Source organism: Sparus aurata, chromosome 13, assembly GCF_900880675.1.
Source record: "Sparus aurata chromosome 13, fSpaAur1.1, whole genome shotgun sequence".
NCBI lineage: Eukaryota > Metazoa > Chordata > Actinopteri > Spariformes > Sparidae > Sparus > Sparus aurata.
In genome coordinates this window covers 1,298,172-1,310,544 of record NC_044199.1, presented here as the reverse complement: position 1 = coordinate 1,310,544, position 12,373 = coordinate 1,298,172, and the positions used below count along the sequence as shown (strand labels likewise).

The window sequence follows — 12,373 nt, the reverse complement described above, 5'->3', positions numbered from 1 at the left end:
AACGTTCTAATTAAATGTTCACAAAACAGGTACGCCCAGTTCTTCTCAGCTCAGTCTTGTTCAGGCCAGTATGCTGGCCAGTCCAATCAGCTCAAGTGGAGGGAGAGCAGAGGTCCATCTCAGGGGAAGTCCGTCTCCGTCGAGAGTCTCCTGGACCAGCCAGAACCACCCAGTTTCTTCAGGAACAGATCCACATCCACACCACATACGCTTGAAGTAAGTTGGCCTCAACTGAGATACTTCAGAATATGTCTGAGACAATAGAACCTCGCTACAATCAAACATAATAGATATTTATCAGCTCCGTCTCTGAGTAGCAGTGATGGAAACATGAGTCCTGGATGAACACACTAACTTTCACCCCTTTTTATGCCGACAGAAGTTGGTGCCTAATAATTTTCCATGCGGCTCAAACAGCCCTCAAACATTATTCAGCCACTGTTGTTTTTGAAAGAGAAGCTGAAGAAAAAGATGTATAAAGTAACCACTGTAAGATTCTCTCTGGCCTCCATGCTTCTCATTGTTCTCTGCATATTCAGCTTTTTTTATTTATTTTTATGTAAAAATGGTATCAGGTGTTGGACTCTGGTAGATAAATGTAGAATTAACCTTGTCTGCCAGATAGAGTGCCTGATCAGCTTTCAATCACAAGAATAAGAAATAAAATTTCTAGTAGAGTCAGAAAAAATCATAAAAGATATGAATCAGCCCCAGTTGGCTGTTCCTTTAGTATTTCACAAAATGTTTTATACGTAATTTCAGAGTGCTGTCTTTTGATTTTTCCCCCTGTAGGATCTGGAGGCACACGACCGTGAAAAGGATCCTGTACCAGTTAATTCTATGGAAACCTCGAGGTATGTAGCAGCACTGCAGACAGATTGGGACATTTTAGTTGGTTTTCAGGTCAGAAGAGTATTAGGTCAGTGATGTGTGCACTGTGGCACAGACTGTAAATCTCCCCTAGATTCATTGTGTCAGTGGAAAGTCAACACCCACCTGCTCCAGCAAACCCACATTCCTTTTAAAAGATTTATGCATGGACTGTAAAATGAGGAGCTGGCCTCTTTCTTAAAACTACATTGTGATTTGTAGGAATATCAGATTATTACTGCCTGTCTTGCTATGAAAGTTTCCAGAGCTAGTGTGTGATGCATTTGCAGAATCAGTGACTTATGTTAGACGTTTAAACACTGCATGTTGTTGTCAGGCCCCAGAAGAATCCCACTGACGAGTCCTTGATAAAGCCTGAGGGCCAGCAGCGTGTCCGTGTGGTCGCACAGAGGGGGAAGTCCATGGAAGAGCTCGGGGCATCGAAGTTAACAAGACCGTCAGCCCTGAGTAAAAGTTCTGAGCAGCTGGATCAGCTGGGGAGGTTTTCCGCTGGACCCGGAGGACCAGAGAGGGACAAGAGGAGTGTTTCATTCTTTGCCGAAGTCCAGTCAGCCCATGGGCAGGAAAGAGGGTGGAACAAACATCATGTAACAGAGCAAGTGGGACCAGAACCAGAGGTTGTTGGTCAGAAGAACACTCAGGGACAGATGCAAAACCAAACCCAGAAGAAGCTGTTGAAGCAGAACTCAGAACCAGGGCAAGATGCCTCGGTGGGAACAAGAAACTCAAGTAGATCCACCTCCCCAGCCTCCTCTTCCTCTTCCCGGGCCAGAGTTCACTCTGGACCTCCTGGGTCTGCCACAGTTGAGTTCAGATCCAGCAGACCGCCCAGTGAGACTGCATCTCACCCACCTTCCCCCAGAAGTCTAGAGCCCAGCGAGAGGGAGATCAATTCCACCTCATCCACCCCCACCCAGACAAAGCTTCCTAGTGAGAACAGGCTCAGCTCCAGGTGAGATTAGACTCCATCGTTTGTTTCCTCTGAACTGATTTGACTAATTAAACTTTCTTGCCACAACTTCCTGACTCTCATTCTATCATCATCATTTGAATGTATCACCCAGCTGGCACCTGAGTAAACAAGAACAAATTCTAATCCGGTGTTTGTGATTCTGCAAATTTAACCAGAATTTGTTTAACTTCCAGTAGAGCCCGGACTTCTGTGACTGGACCAGAGACGGAGCAGTCAGTGGATGAGCCCGGCGGTGACGCCCCACCGCCTGATTCAAATCACGAAGTGTCTCTGAGCTGCGGCGTCACCACAGATCCGTCACTGTGGATCCTCCCTCCAGAGGAAGAGATCAGAGAGGAGCTCCAGACCTCGCTGCTGACAGACAATGTTTTTGATGATGAGTCCAGCAGCTCGGCCCCTCCGGCGCCGATAAGTGAAACCTCTGTGTCTCCCTGCACCTCGGTATCGGACGCAGACATCAGTCAGCAGGTGGAGGAGGAGATCACTCCAGAAACGGAAGATGAGAAGCCGGGAGAAAACCAGGAGAATGAAGAGAGGGGGACACCAGAGGGAGAGACGGAGAGCCTGGAGAAGCCTGCGGAGAGACCTCAGTGGGAGGAGCTCGTAGAAGCGGTGGTCACGGCCGACCAGTCACTGGCTCGAGTGCTCTACCCACTGGCCAGTCGGAAGACGGCGCTCATGTTGATGGAGCAGCTGCTGTCAGAAGACACACTGCTGATGGAGGAGCACTACAAGAAGAAGCAGGAACAGAAAGGAGCAGCAGAAACGTGAGTGATGGAGGTTAAACTCAGCTTTGACTGTCAGAAATAAAAACTCCTACTAGTTTACATTTATATTTTCTTTCCTGTTGAGAAGATTTAACAGCTTGATTAAGAGAATATGATGAATATGACTCAGGAGATGACTGTAAAATAAAAATAAGCATTTAAATGGAAGTTTACTGGACTCCTTGACCTCCCGTCAGGCGTCTACGTAACCCTTCATCTTGTACACACGCAGCTGTGAAGATGGAAAGAATAATCCCTCTCACAGAAAAGGTCGAGTTAATTAGGATTCCGAGTTCACTGTTTCCCCATGACACTCGATACCGGTTCATAATGACCAGTGAACTGAGCTCCACCAGTGCTGTGTTACCTTTTGTTGCATCACATGCACAGACGCACCTGGTTATCTGCTTACTGCCGTGCATACAGTCACGTTTCTGCTGGTGTAAGCACACTTCAGATTCTTAGAGAATGTGCAGCTGCATTTCATCATTGTGTAATATGTAAATGACAGTGGTTATATGCTCGTATATTAATACATACGTGGAACAGCTGAAATGTAAATAAACTGGCTGCATCACGTGTCCGGCTCGACCTAAACACGTGTTTGTGTTTGTAGTGCTGAACCGGTCGAAGGTGCTGACCCGTCTCCTCGTCCCTCTGCTGCTGAAAGCCTCAAACCTCAGAGTACAGACCTGCAGAGCAACGCTGACGTCACTGAGAAGAAGGTAATTATTCAGTTATGCCATTAAGATGATGCCATAACAAAACAAAATAAGCTCAGTGAGTAGGTACACTGTATGTGTTTGAGTCGGCCATATTGCCTGTACGTTAAAAATGACTTTAAACCCAACAGGACAGCAGAACAAACAACCCGACACACTTTGTACTGAACTATGTGGTGATTTCACATTGATACCATCTTGATGCTATTTGGCCTTAAGTGGACTCATTTCAGCCTGAGATAGTCTGTTATCACATGATGTACTGTCTGCCTCTTATCAGTTTCTCCCACTTGCCTAATATTTGGCTTACACAAAGACTCTCCTTCTTCCTGACTGCAAGTCAGCAAATATTAGATAAATCTTTTTACTGGTCCACCTGCAGACAGGTGCTTCTTATCCGGATTGTTTCCATCTGACCCTGTTTCACCTCGTGTCTCTGCTCTGAAGCGTCATCTCACACTTCACCTTCTCTGCCTGAATCAACAGCGTCTGCTGGTGTCTTATATCGAGGCGCGTCTGCACTCACTGGAAGAAATGCGCAATCCGCTCCAGACAGAGATTCAGGAGAACGTGGCTCACGGGGAGGCGCTGGAGGTGCTGGTCCGTGAGCGCTGTCAGCCCGTGGAGCTGGAGAGGTACAACCTGTTCATCGGAGACCTGGAGAGGGTGGTGAGCCTGCTGCTGTGCCTCTCTGCTCGGCTGGCGAGGGTCCAGAACGCCCTGAGCACCGTGGACCAACACACAGATGCTGAGGAGAAGGTGAGCAATGGAAATCTTATCTCGTCTGTCAGTTTGTCTGATACCATGAGATTCACAGATGGCCGTGGCTGATGTTGAATTTCACCTTTATCAGTTTTGTTCTGGCACATTCTTGAACTACCGGCTTGTGACATAACTGCCATCAGTCTGTAAGGATACGTACATCTTATCATGAGTAGGAAGCTGTATTATTTTCCCAAAAGAAGATATTTATATGATCAAATGTGTAATATGTACATTTGAAGAAAGTGTAACGAACAGCGGAGTTATTTTTTTGTTTCTGGCACAAAGGAAGAATAAATAACCAACAACAACAAACACTGATATTGGACCAGAATTTCAGAATCAGCAGATCTGTAGAATTTATTGTGAGTTACATAATTGTCTGATATTAACTCAGACTGGGGACTGTTATGAAAACACTCTAGGTGGTGCGTTCAATGACCGTTCGACATCCACGATTTCTAAAATTAAAGGGAGAAACTTTTTGAACCGAGTTAACAAAATAATAACAAAGAAAGGATGTTTTAATCCTCCTTCTTGTTTGTCTTTAGATTTTCTGTCAGAGTTCTGTGATTATTCACATTTCACGTCACACGAGTAGTTAGAAGCCAAAAGAATCAAACTGTGATTCATCTGTTTTCTTCTCAGTAGAAACTAATATTGAATACATCTATGACCTCTTGGGTTAAAGGTCAACTCAGTTAAATACAAAGTGATGAAATACTATAATGCACCACCATGTGCTCCATGTGTTACCATCTCATTACGCTGCTGCCTTTTCCCACGACGTTGTTTACACATACACACTAACACATGTGAGTCAAAGCACACTGTGAGCGAGCGTCCTGAGGGAACTTTGTGTCATGTAACTTTAAATATCTCATAACTCACCACAGCTCCTTCAGAGCCTCTGGTGAAGAGAGGAGCTGCTCCCAAGCCTTCAGCTGCACTCCTGCTCTGTTGACTCTGGATCAGCAAACATGCCACTTAAGGCTGAAAGTTGAAGGACGGCGTTACTGGAGTCGAGGTTTCTCACTGTGTGGAATTCAAAACATGTCATTTATCTGTGTGTAATTGCCAATATAATGTCTTATCTGTGTTTGAACCTGATGGTTTATCAGACAGATGAAGATTATTGTGGATATGCTGCAGTTTCTGCACTCTGGCTGATATACTGAGAAATAATGACCTGCTGCCTCTAAAATGTGTTTACTGTCGGTCATTTAGGTCTTTATTAAAACATAATGTTATTTGCTTCAGTCTGAAATACTATCATGACAAATATGAGTCACAGGATCTGACCTGAGCTCTGTGCTTTGCTTTGTGTTGCCTCTGAATATCCTGTTTCATTGTGCTTTCTGCATCGGTTTGTTTGCACGGATGCATTAGATTTCTAGATCTGCCCCTGAAAGAGCTCCTTGTTGGTTTGTCCATCTGCAGAAAGCTGGATGAACGTGCAGCATGCTGAACGCTTGTTAGAGGCTCATTTGTTTTCTTGCTGTTATCAGCAACACTGGTATTTACACTGACTCACCGAAACTCCGGCCTGGTTTCGGTGACATTTGTAAAACCTGCCCTCTGTTGACACAAGAGCACACTGCAGCTCATTCGGCTGTTAGAGACACGATCATAAAACCTGTGTGATCTTATAGAGTCTACAGAGCCAAAAATATGACACGTGGGTTAAAAAAGAAAAAGGTTTTTGATGTAATGAAAGTTCAGATCAGCTGTCTTCTGTTCTTACTGCAGGTATTTAATTTTCATATCAGGACACGAGGTGTGGAAGATCATTTCTGCCAGTTAAAGAAAATAAAAGATGAAACTAAAGCTTGATGAAAAGAATATTACCATGTAGATTATAATTAATCAATGTGATTAGATAAAAAGACTATAATTATGAGAATAAAGTCAATGTTGTGAGATTAAAAAGTCCAAATGTTTCTCATAATTATGATTTTTATAGACATTATTTCATCCTACTTTCTCATAAAACTGAATTTAAAAAAATCACCTTTTTCTCATGATTTTAACTCTTTATCTCATAATTACATTTCCATTGGAATATCATTTTTATTTTAATCACTTTTTGGCAGAAATGGGCTTCCATACATCACATGAGCTGTAAATGTTCTATAAGACATGAATTCAAAGAGTTTCAATAACAAACAAACATATTTCTTTGTCCTCAGCAGAATCTTGTATGATAAAGAGTAAATTCAACCTTCTAACGATACAACGTGTTGTTTGTCTTCTTGTGTCTCTGCACTCAGCAATCTCTGGACAGTCGCCATCGTCTGCTGTGCAAACAGAGGGAGGATGCCAAAGATCTGAAGGATAACCTGGACCGGAGAGAGAACCTCGTCTCCACCTTCCTGTCGCGACAGCTGTCCGCCGAGCAGCTGCAGGACTACCGGCGCTTCGTGCAGACGAAGGCCTCGCTGCTCATCCGGCAGAAGGACCTGGAGGAGAAGCAGAGGCTGGGAGAGGAGCAGCTGGAGGCGCTCAACAACAGCCTCCACCTGTGAGGCTGTGAGAGCACCGATCTGTCCGTTCTTAGCTTGAAGATGCTCAAAAAGTTCTGGTTGTTCTCCCCAACCCTGCGCTTCCTGTCATGACTTTGTCTTTTGAAGACGGCTTGTGAGGATCTGCTCAGCTGTCATCACCACAGACTGCACCTGAGATGAGCCGTAACGACTCCTCGCCTTTCTGTCGTAGACCGAGGGAGCCCAGAACGCTCACCCACCCGATCTCCGCCCATCGTCCGTCTGCACCGTCTGCACCGTCTGCACCGTAGATGTGTAGACTGTTGAACATGTGACTGCAGGACTGTTTTTCTGCGTGCCTTGATGTTGGTGTTGCTGTGGAACGTTTTCCGTGAGGAGCTGCTGGGTGGAAACGTTGCGTCCCCTGTTAGCATTTTCTGCACTTGTAGTGCTCCAGCCCCGTTTCTGCACCTGTGTGAACCTATTATAAGCTTTAAGATTGTATTTGTGAGCAGTGAGAGGGCTTCAGTGGAGGAGAGTAGCCTGAGAGGGGGCGCTGTACTGTACCATGTCAGCTGAAATGTACTATAGATGTAGTAGATTTAATCTTTTTTTTTTTAAATATGTTCTTATTTTTAAATGTTTCAAATTAAGGCACTAAAAACCAAAAAGGGTGAATGAAAAAAAAAGCACTTTGTCATGAAACATAAATGCACATTTCTTCAGATCAGATTCTAAATAAGCCTTACTCCATCCGTCTGTCCTCTGCTCCGTCATGAATATTTAAATAGGAACGTCGAAATGATGTTTTTAAGGTACATGAGCACACCCAGGAACATGAAGGATTGTGTACTAATACTTTTCCAGCTAATTTCATACTTAATGTCATTAAGTCTCGATGATTTCATGCTGGAACGGTTCCTCATACAGGAGTGCTAAACCTCTTTAAAGCAGATTATAAGTAAGCAATTATATCACTGAGTATTTTCTCCCAATGTCCCTTTGTTGCAGAAGTGACACGTGATACTTGAAATACGTTTTGTTTTGTCAGGAGGAAAGTCCACAAATGTTCACTTCAGGTGTCTTAAACTCATTTTCTCGTCTCTACCTCCACAGAGTCGCCACTTCTAGACACGCGTAGCCTTCAAGTTTATTTAAATTGACACAGCTTTTAGTTAAAGCTCGTCCTGAATGGAAACACGCTGTTGAATCAAATAACTTTCCCCGCTCATCTTTAAAGAATCTCACAGTTTATAACCTGCATTTGTCCGTAGTTTCATAGTTATAATAACGTCATTTTTTACAGAATCTTCAGCCCGTCACAGAGTTGTTTAAAGAGATGTGAGCGCCACATCAGATAATGTGTGTGTATGTGTGTATGTGTGTGTGTGTTTGTGTGTGTGCACGCACTCGAAATCATGAATGTCTTAATCGTGTGTGTAGAGATTAGTGGTTGAACAGAGAGACACGGCTCCTCTCGGTGTTTGCTGTGTATGTTTTCAACAAAACTCCTATGAAGTCGTGAAGTGATCAAAACGTTGCTGTCGCTCAGGAAATTCTACCTGTCGGCTGTTCTGAAACAAACAATCCAGAGTCTGGGTTGACTTTAGTGTAAATGATATTTATGTAATAATGACCACAAAGAGGCAGATCGTCATTAACGACCTCCACACTCACTACAAACATCATTCACTAACTCACAATGTTAAAAAAACATCCTGCTGTTTCTCAGTGAGCAGTCCTCCTCAGTTATTCCTCCGGAGGTTTCCCACTCTGCCGGCTTCACTTTGCTAAACAAGCGTATGTTTGTCTTGGCCTTTGTGCTGACGCAGAGCTGAAGGGTTAGAAATACTCTCATGTTGTTCCCTGCAGCGTGCTGGAATTCCTAAAGTATGCAAAAGACCAACATCTTGGAGAAAGAAAAGCCCGGAGAGGAGGAGGAAGTGTGAAACGGGAGCAGCACATGGATAAATACTCATTTTAGTTCTCGCTCTGTTTGCGTACTAACAAACTCCCGAGTCATTTCTTGTTTGAAGCGGCGTTCTGTCGAGGTTGCCGGCTGTTTTTGAAGCAGGATTACATTTATTTAGTTGGGATTTGGTTTCACACGCTGGAGCTGTGTGACGCTGATACACAACAGAATCTGTTTCAAAGCCAAGAAGGAAAGATGTATTTCATGGACTCCCAGCTGGTGTCCACCTCTCTGCTCGTGTCACACCTGTCCTCCGTTGAGAGTTTGAGTTGTTTCTTTGTGCCTGTCTGGAGTTGTAAATTCCACAATGTTTGTAATATTGTGAATAAATTAAGCTCTCCCTCTCCTTCAGGTGTACCACATTTCTTATTTTTGTTTTTCCTGAGTGAAAACCAGTAAAGGTGAAGAGCAGTGAGTGCAGGAGCATCACATCACATCACATCACGTGCAGGATTCTATACATAGAAGTACAAATATAGGCTGCGTGAAATATTTATAGAAAGAGATTTATGTTCTGAAATATTTAAGATGTGAGAACAGCCAACATTGGATATTTAGTCACATTATTTCTCTTAAACTCAACATATAATGTTATTTACTGTCATATTTTGTCTTCCCCTTCTAAACCTGAAGCGTCCTCAGCAGTCGAGCTCTCCTGGATCAGTTGCTCCTCTCAGAGATCGTCTCTGCCCTCTGCAGGCTCGTCCACACACTGCTGCTGCTGCTGAGTTCAGTCATTTACACTCACTGAGCTTCAACAATATCACACAATAACACTACATCTGTGTTTCACTCCTGGGAGAGGAGAGTCGTACAGAGAGGCTGATAGAGATGATGATAAAAATGTGTCATCTGTCTGCACACAGAAGAACTCGTGTTTGAGATCATGTGAGCTTTAAAAACAGTGTCAGCGATGTTCCTTCTACAGTGATCCCAACAATGATTTATATAATGTGGGACATTTTGTTTTGTTGTGTCTTTTTTGCACATGTTGGGAAAATGTGAAGCAACAGACGAAGGTGAAATGTAAAAAAAAGCTTTTCTATGTTCTGGTAGGCACATTTGTTGACTTTGGACAGAGCCAGGCTAGTTTCTAGTGCCAATGCTAAGCTAACTGTCTGCCTGCTCCTTCTTCATATCAAATGGACAGGAATCATTTCACTGTCTTGTCATGATTTGAATCTAGGATCCTGACTGTACCTCGCAGTAATATGAAGATGGAGTAAGGAGGCAGTTGGCTTGAAAGCAGAAGGACAGCTAACTTTTTTAAACCACCGCTGGTCCTTCTAAAGCTCACTAATTAAATTAAAAAATATTCTTTAATAATTTAAATCTTGATTATTAGTTTACGTACTTTGTGAATTTTGACTGAAGCATCAGCAGAACTGGAAACCTTGAGTCGGTGTATAAACTACATATAATGTTTTAATATGTGTCTTTTGTAGGTGCTGGAAGGGAAATGTGTTACCTTTAGATAAACAGCCAGGCTAGGTCCTTATGCTAAGCTACACGTCTGCTGGCTCCAGCTTCAATTGACCAGATAGGTGACTCCTTTGTACAAAGTCAGCCATCAGGTAAATTACATTTACAGGAATAGTTTACACGGTTTTTATGCACGATTTATATCCACTGTCATGTGGATTAATGGTGGCCTTAATATGAAGCTGGAGTCAGCAGGCAGTTAGCTTAGCTTAGCTTAGCAAAAGGCAAGCTGCAGAACAGCTAACACAGCTCTGTCCACAGAATCAGCATACAAGAACTTAAAAGTTCCATAATTTTATAAATATTTTGTTTGAAAACAAATTATGTGGTATTAATGTGCTAATTAGGGGTGCTAGATTTAGTTAGCTTCTGACATAGCTAGGTTAGTTAGCTTCTGACAGAGCTAGGTTAGCTAGCTGGCTGCTGGCTGCAGCTTCATATTGACCGTTACAGACACACGATGTGCTTCCACTTCTCTCGTCCTCATTCGATCAGTCTCTCAGAGGAATGTCGTCCAGTTTGTTTCTCAGCGATAACAAATGCTTTAGATAAAAGGCGTAAATGAATTGAGAGCAACAAATAGATTTCATGTTGGCATGAGGCGGAGGAAACAGTGAGAGACACCACAGAGCTCCTAATGTAACCTACTTCTGAGTGACAAACACTTTAATCAGATTCCCAGGGACATAAAAACACAACTCAGGGAATGCTAAACAAGTGAGATCTTTGTCGGACACTAATTGCATGGTAATTAGGTTGAGCGTCATTACAAAGACAGTGTAAGTGCTGTGTGTGTATGCGTGTTTGTGTGTGTGTGCTGCAGACAACAAGCAGGCGGGAACAGGACGGCCTGAGCTCAGAGCTGCTGGTTCTGATGAGGAGCTGCTGGTTCTGATGAGGAGCTGCTGGTTCTAATGACGAGCTGCTGGTTCTAATGACGAGCTGCTGGTTCTGATGAGGAGCTGCTGGTTCTGATGAGGAGCTGCTGGTTCTAATGACGAGCTGCTGGTTCTGATGACGAGCTGCTGGTTCTCTCGTTTGGACTCGAGTGTGATTTATTTTGCTTCATGCCACCAAACAAGCGTTAAATGCAGGATGATATACAGTGTGTGCAGGAACACCTCCGTGACTCAGTGATTACTGCACCAGGTGCTCACATTCGTCACTTTCAACCTGAACTTTGAACTCTCCGCCGCAGGAATGTCGGCACACCTTCGTTCTCCTGTAACCTCTGGCAGTCTTTAAACAGCTCAGCTATGAAGGAGAACAAAGATTCGTCCTCCAGACAGAACAGTTACAGATCTTTTCCCTCCGTGGCAGTGATTTATGTTCTCTTTGTTACAGAAGATGTTTCTGTTGAGGCTCATCTGTAATGAGGCCAACATGAGCCGAGTACCTGACAGACACACAGGCTAACAGCTCACAGTCAAACTAAAGATGCATTCCTTACATTCCTCATTATACTTCACCACCACAGAAGAAACAAAGCATCACAGACAGAGTTATGACTGGATGATTATCTGGACCTGTCTGCACCGACTGACTGGCAGAGATACAGAGATTTAAATTTAACTGGATCGTATCCAACACACGAGTGAGAGGAGAGGAGAGGATAGGGGAGGAGAGAGGAGAGGAGAGGAGAGGAGAGGGGAGGAGAGAGGAGGGGAGAGGAGAGGAGAGGAGAGGAGGAGAGAGGAGGGGAGAGGAGAGGAGAGGAGAGAGGAGAGGAGAGGAGAGGAGGAGAGAGGAGGAGAGAGGAGAGGAGAGGAGAGGGGAGGAGAGAGGAGAGGAGAGGAGGAGAGAGGAGAGGAGAGGAGAGGGGAGGAGAGGAGAGGAGAGGAGAGGAGAGGAGAGGAGAGGAGAGGAGAGGAGAGGAGAGGAGAGGAGGAGAGAGGAGAGGAGAGGAGAGGGGAGGAGAGAGGAGAGGAGGAGAGAGGAGAGGAGAGGAGAGGGGAGGAGAGAGGAGAGGAGAGGAGAGGAGGAGAGAGGAGAGGAGAGGGGAGGAGAGAGGAGAGGAGAGAGGAGAGGAGAGGATTTATTTATCCATTTTATTTTATTTAAGTAAAAAACTACTCTCACGTCTGCAGGATAAATATGAAGCTACAGCCAGTTAGCTTAGCTTAGCATAAGGCCTGTAAAAAAACAGGAAGCAGCCTGGCTCAGTCCAAATGTAACACAATCTGTCGCCTGCCTGGAAACTTCATGGTTCTGGAGGTTCTGGTGAGCAGATTCTGTAAGCCTGGCTCGCTCTTACTGCATCAGCACAAAACATATGGTTCAGTTCCTCAACGAGTGAACCTTCAGCACCATTCACAACTCCA

The 12,373-nt window shown here is 44.2% G+C and overlaps 1 protein-coding gene across 4 annotated transcripts in view; it reads left to right on the top strand.

The window, feature by feature from the left end:
• The window catches only part of shroom1 (shroom family member 1), a 33,445-nt gene extending 24,528 nt beyond the window's left edge, over window positions 1–8,917 (top strand). For 3 of the 4 annotated variants that reach the window (XM_030438341.1, XM_030438342.1, XM_030438340.1), the window contains 7 exons: window positions 30–216; window positions 793–854; window positions 1,208–1,843; window positions 2,038–2,631; window positions 3,248–3,356; window positions 3,840–4,112; window positions 6,386–8,917. In XM_030438341.1, the coding sequence (XP_030294201.1) occupies window positions 30–216; window positions 793–854; window positions 1,208–1,843; window positions 2,038–2,631; window positions 3,248–3,356; window positions 3,840–4,112; window positions 6,386–6,640 (2,116 nt within the window). In that variant the 3' untranslated portion in view covers window positions 6,641–8,917. The remainder of the gene's footprint in view (window positions 1–29; window positions 217–792; window positions 855–1,207; window positions 1,844–2,037; window positions 2,632–3,247; window positions 3,357–3,839; window positions 4,113–6,385) is intronic. The other variant, XM_030438343.1, reaches the window with a different exon arrangement.
• Window positions 8,918–12,373: the final 3,456 nt, after the last annotated feature.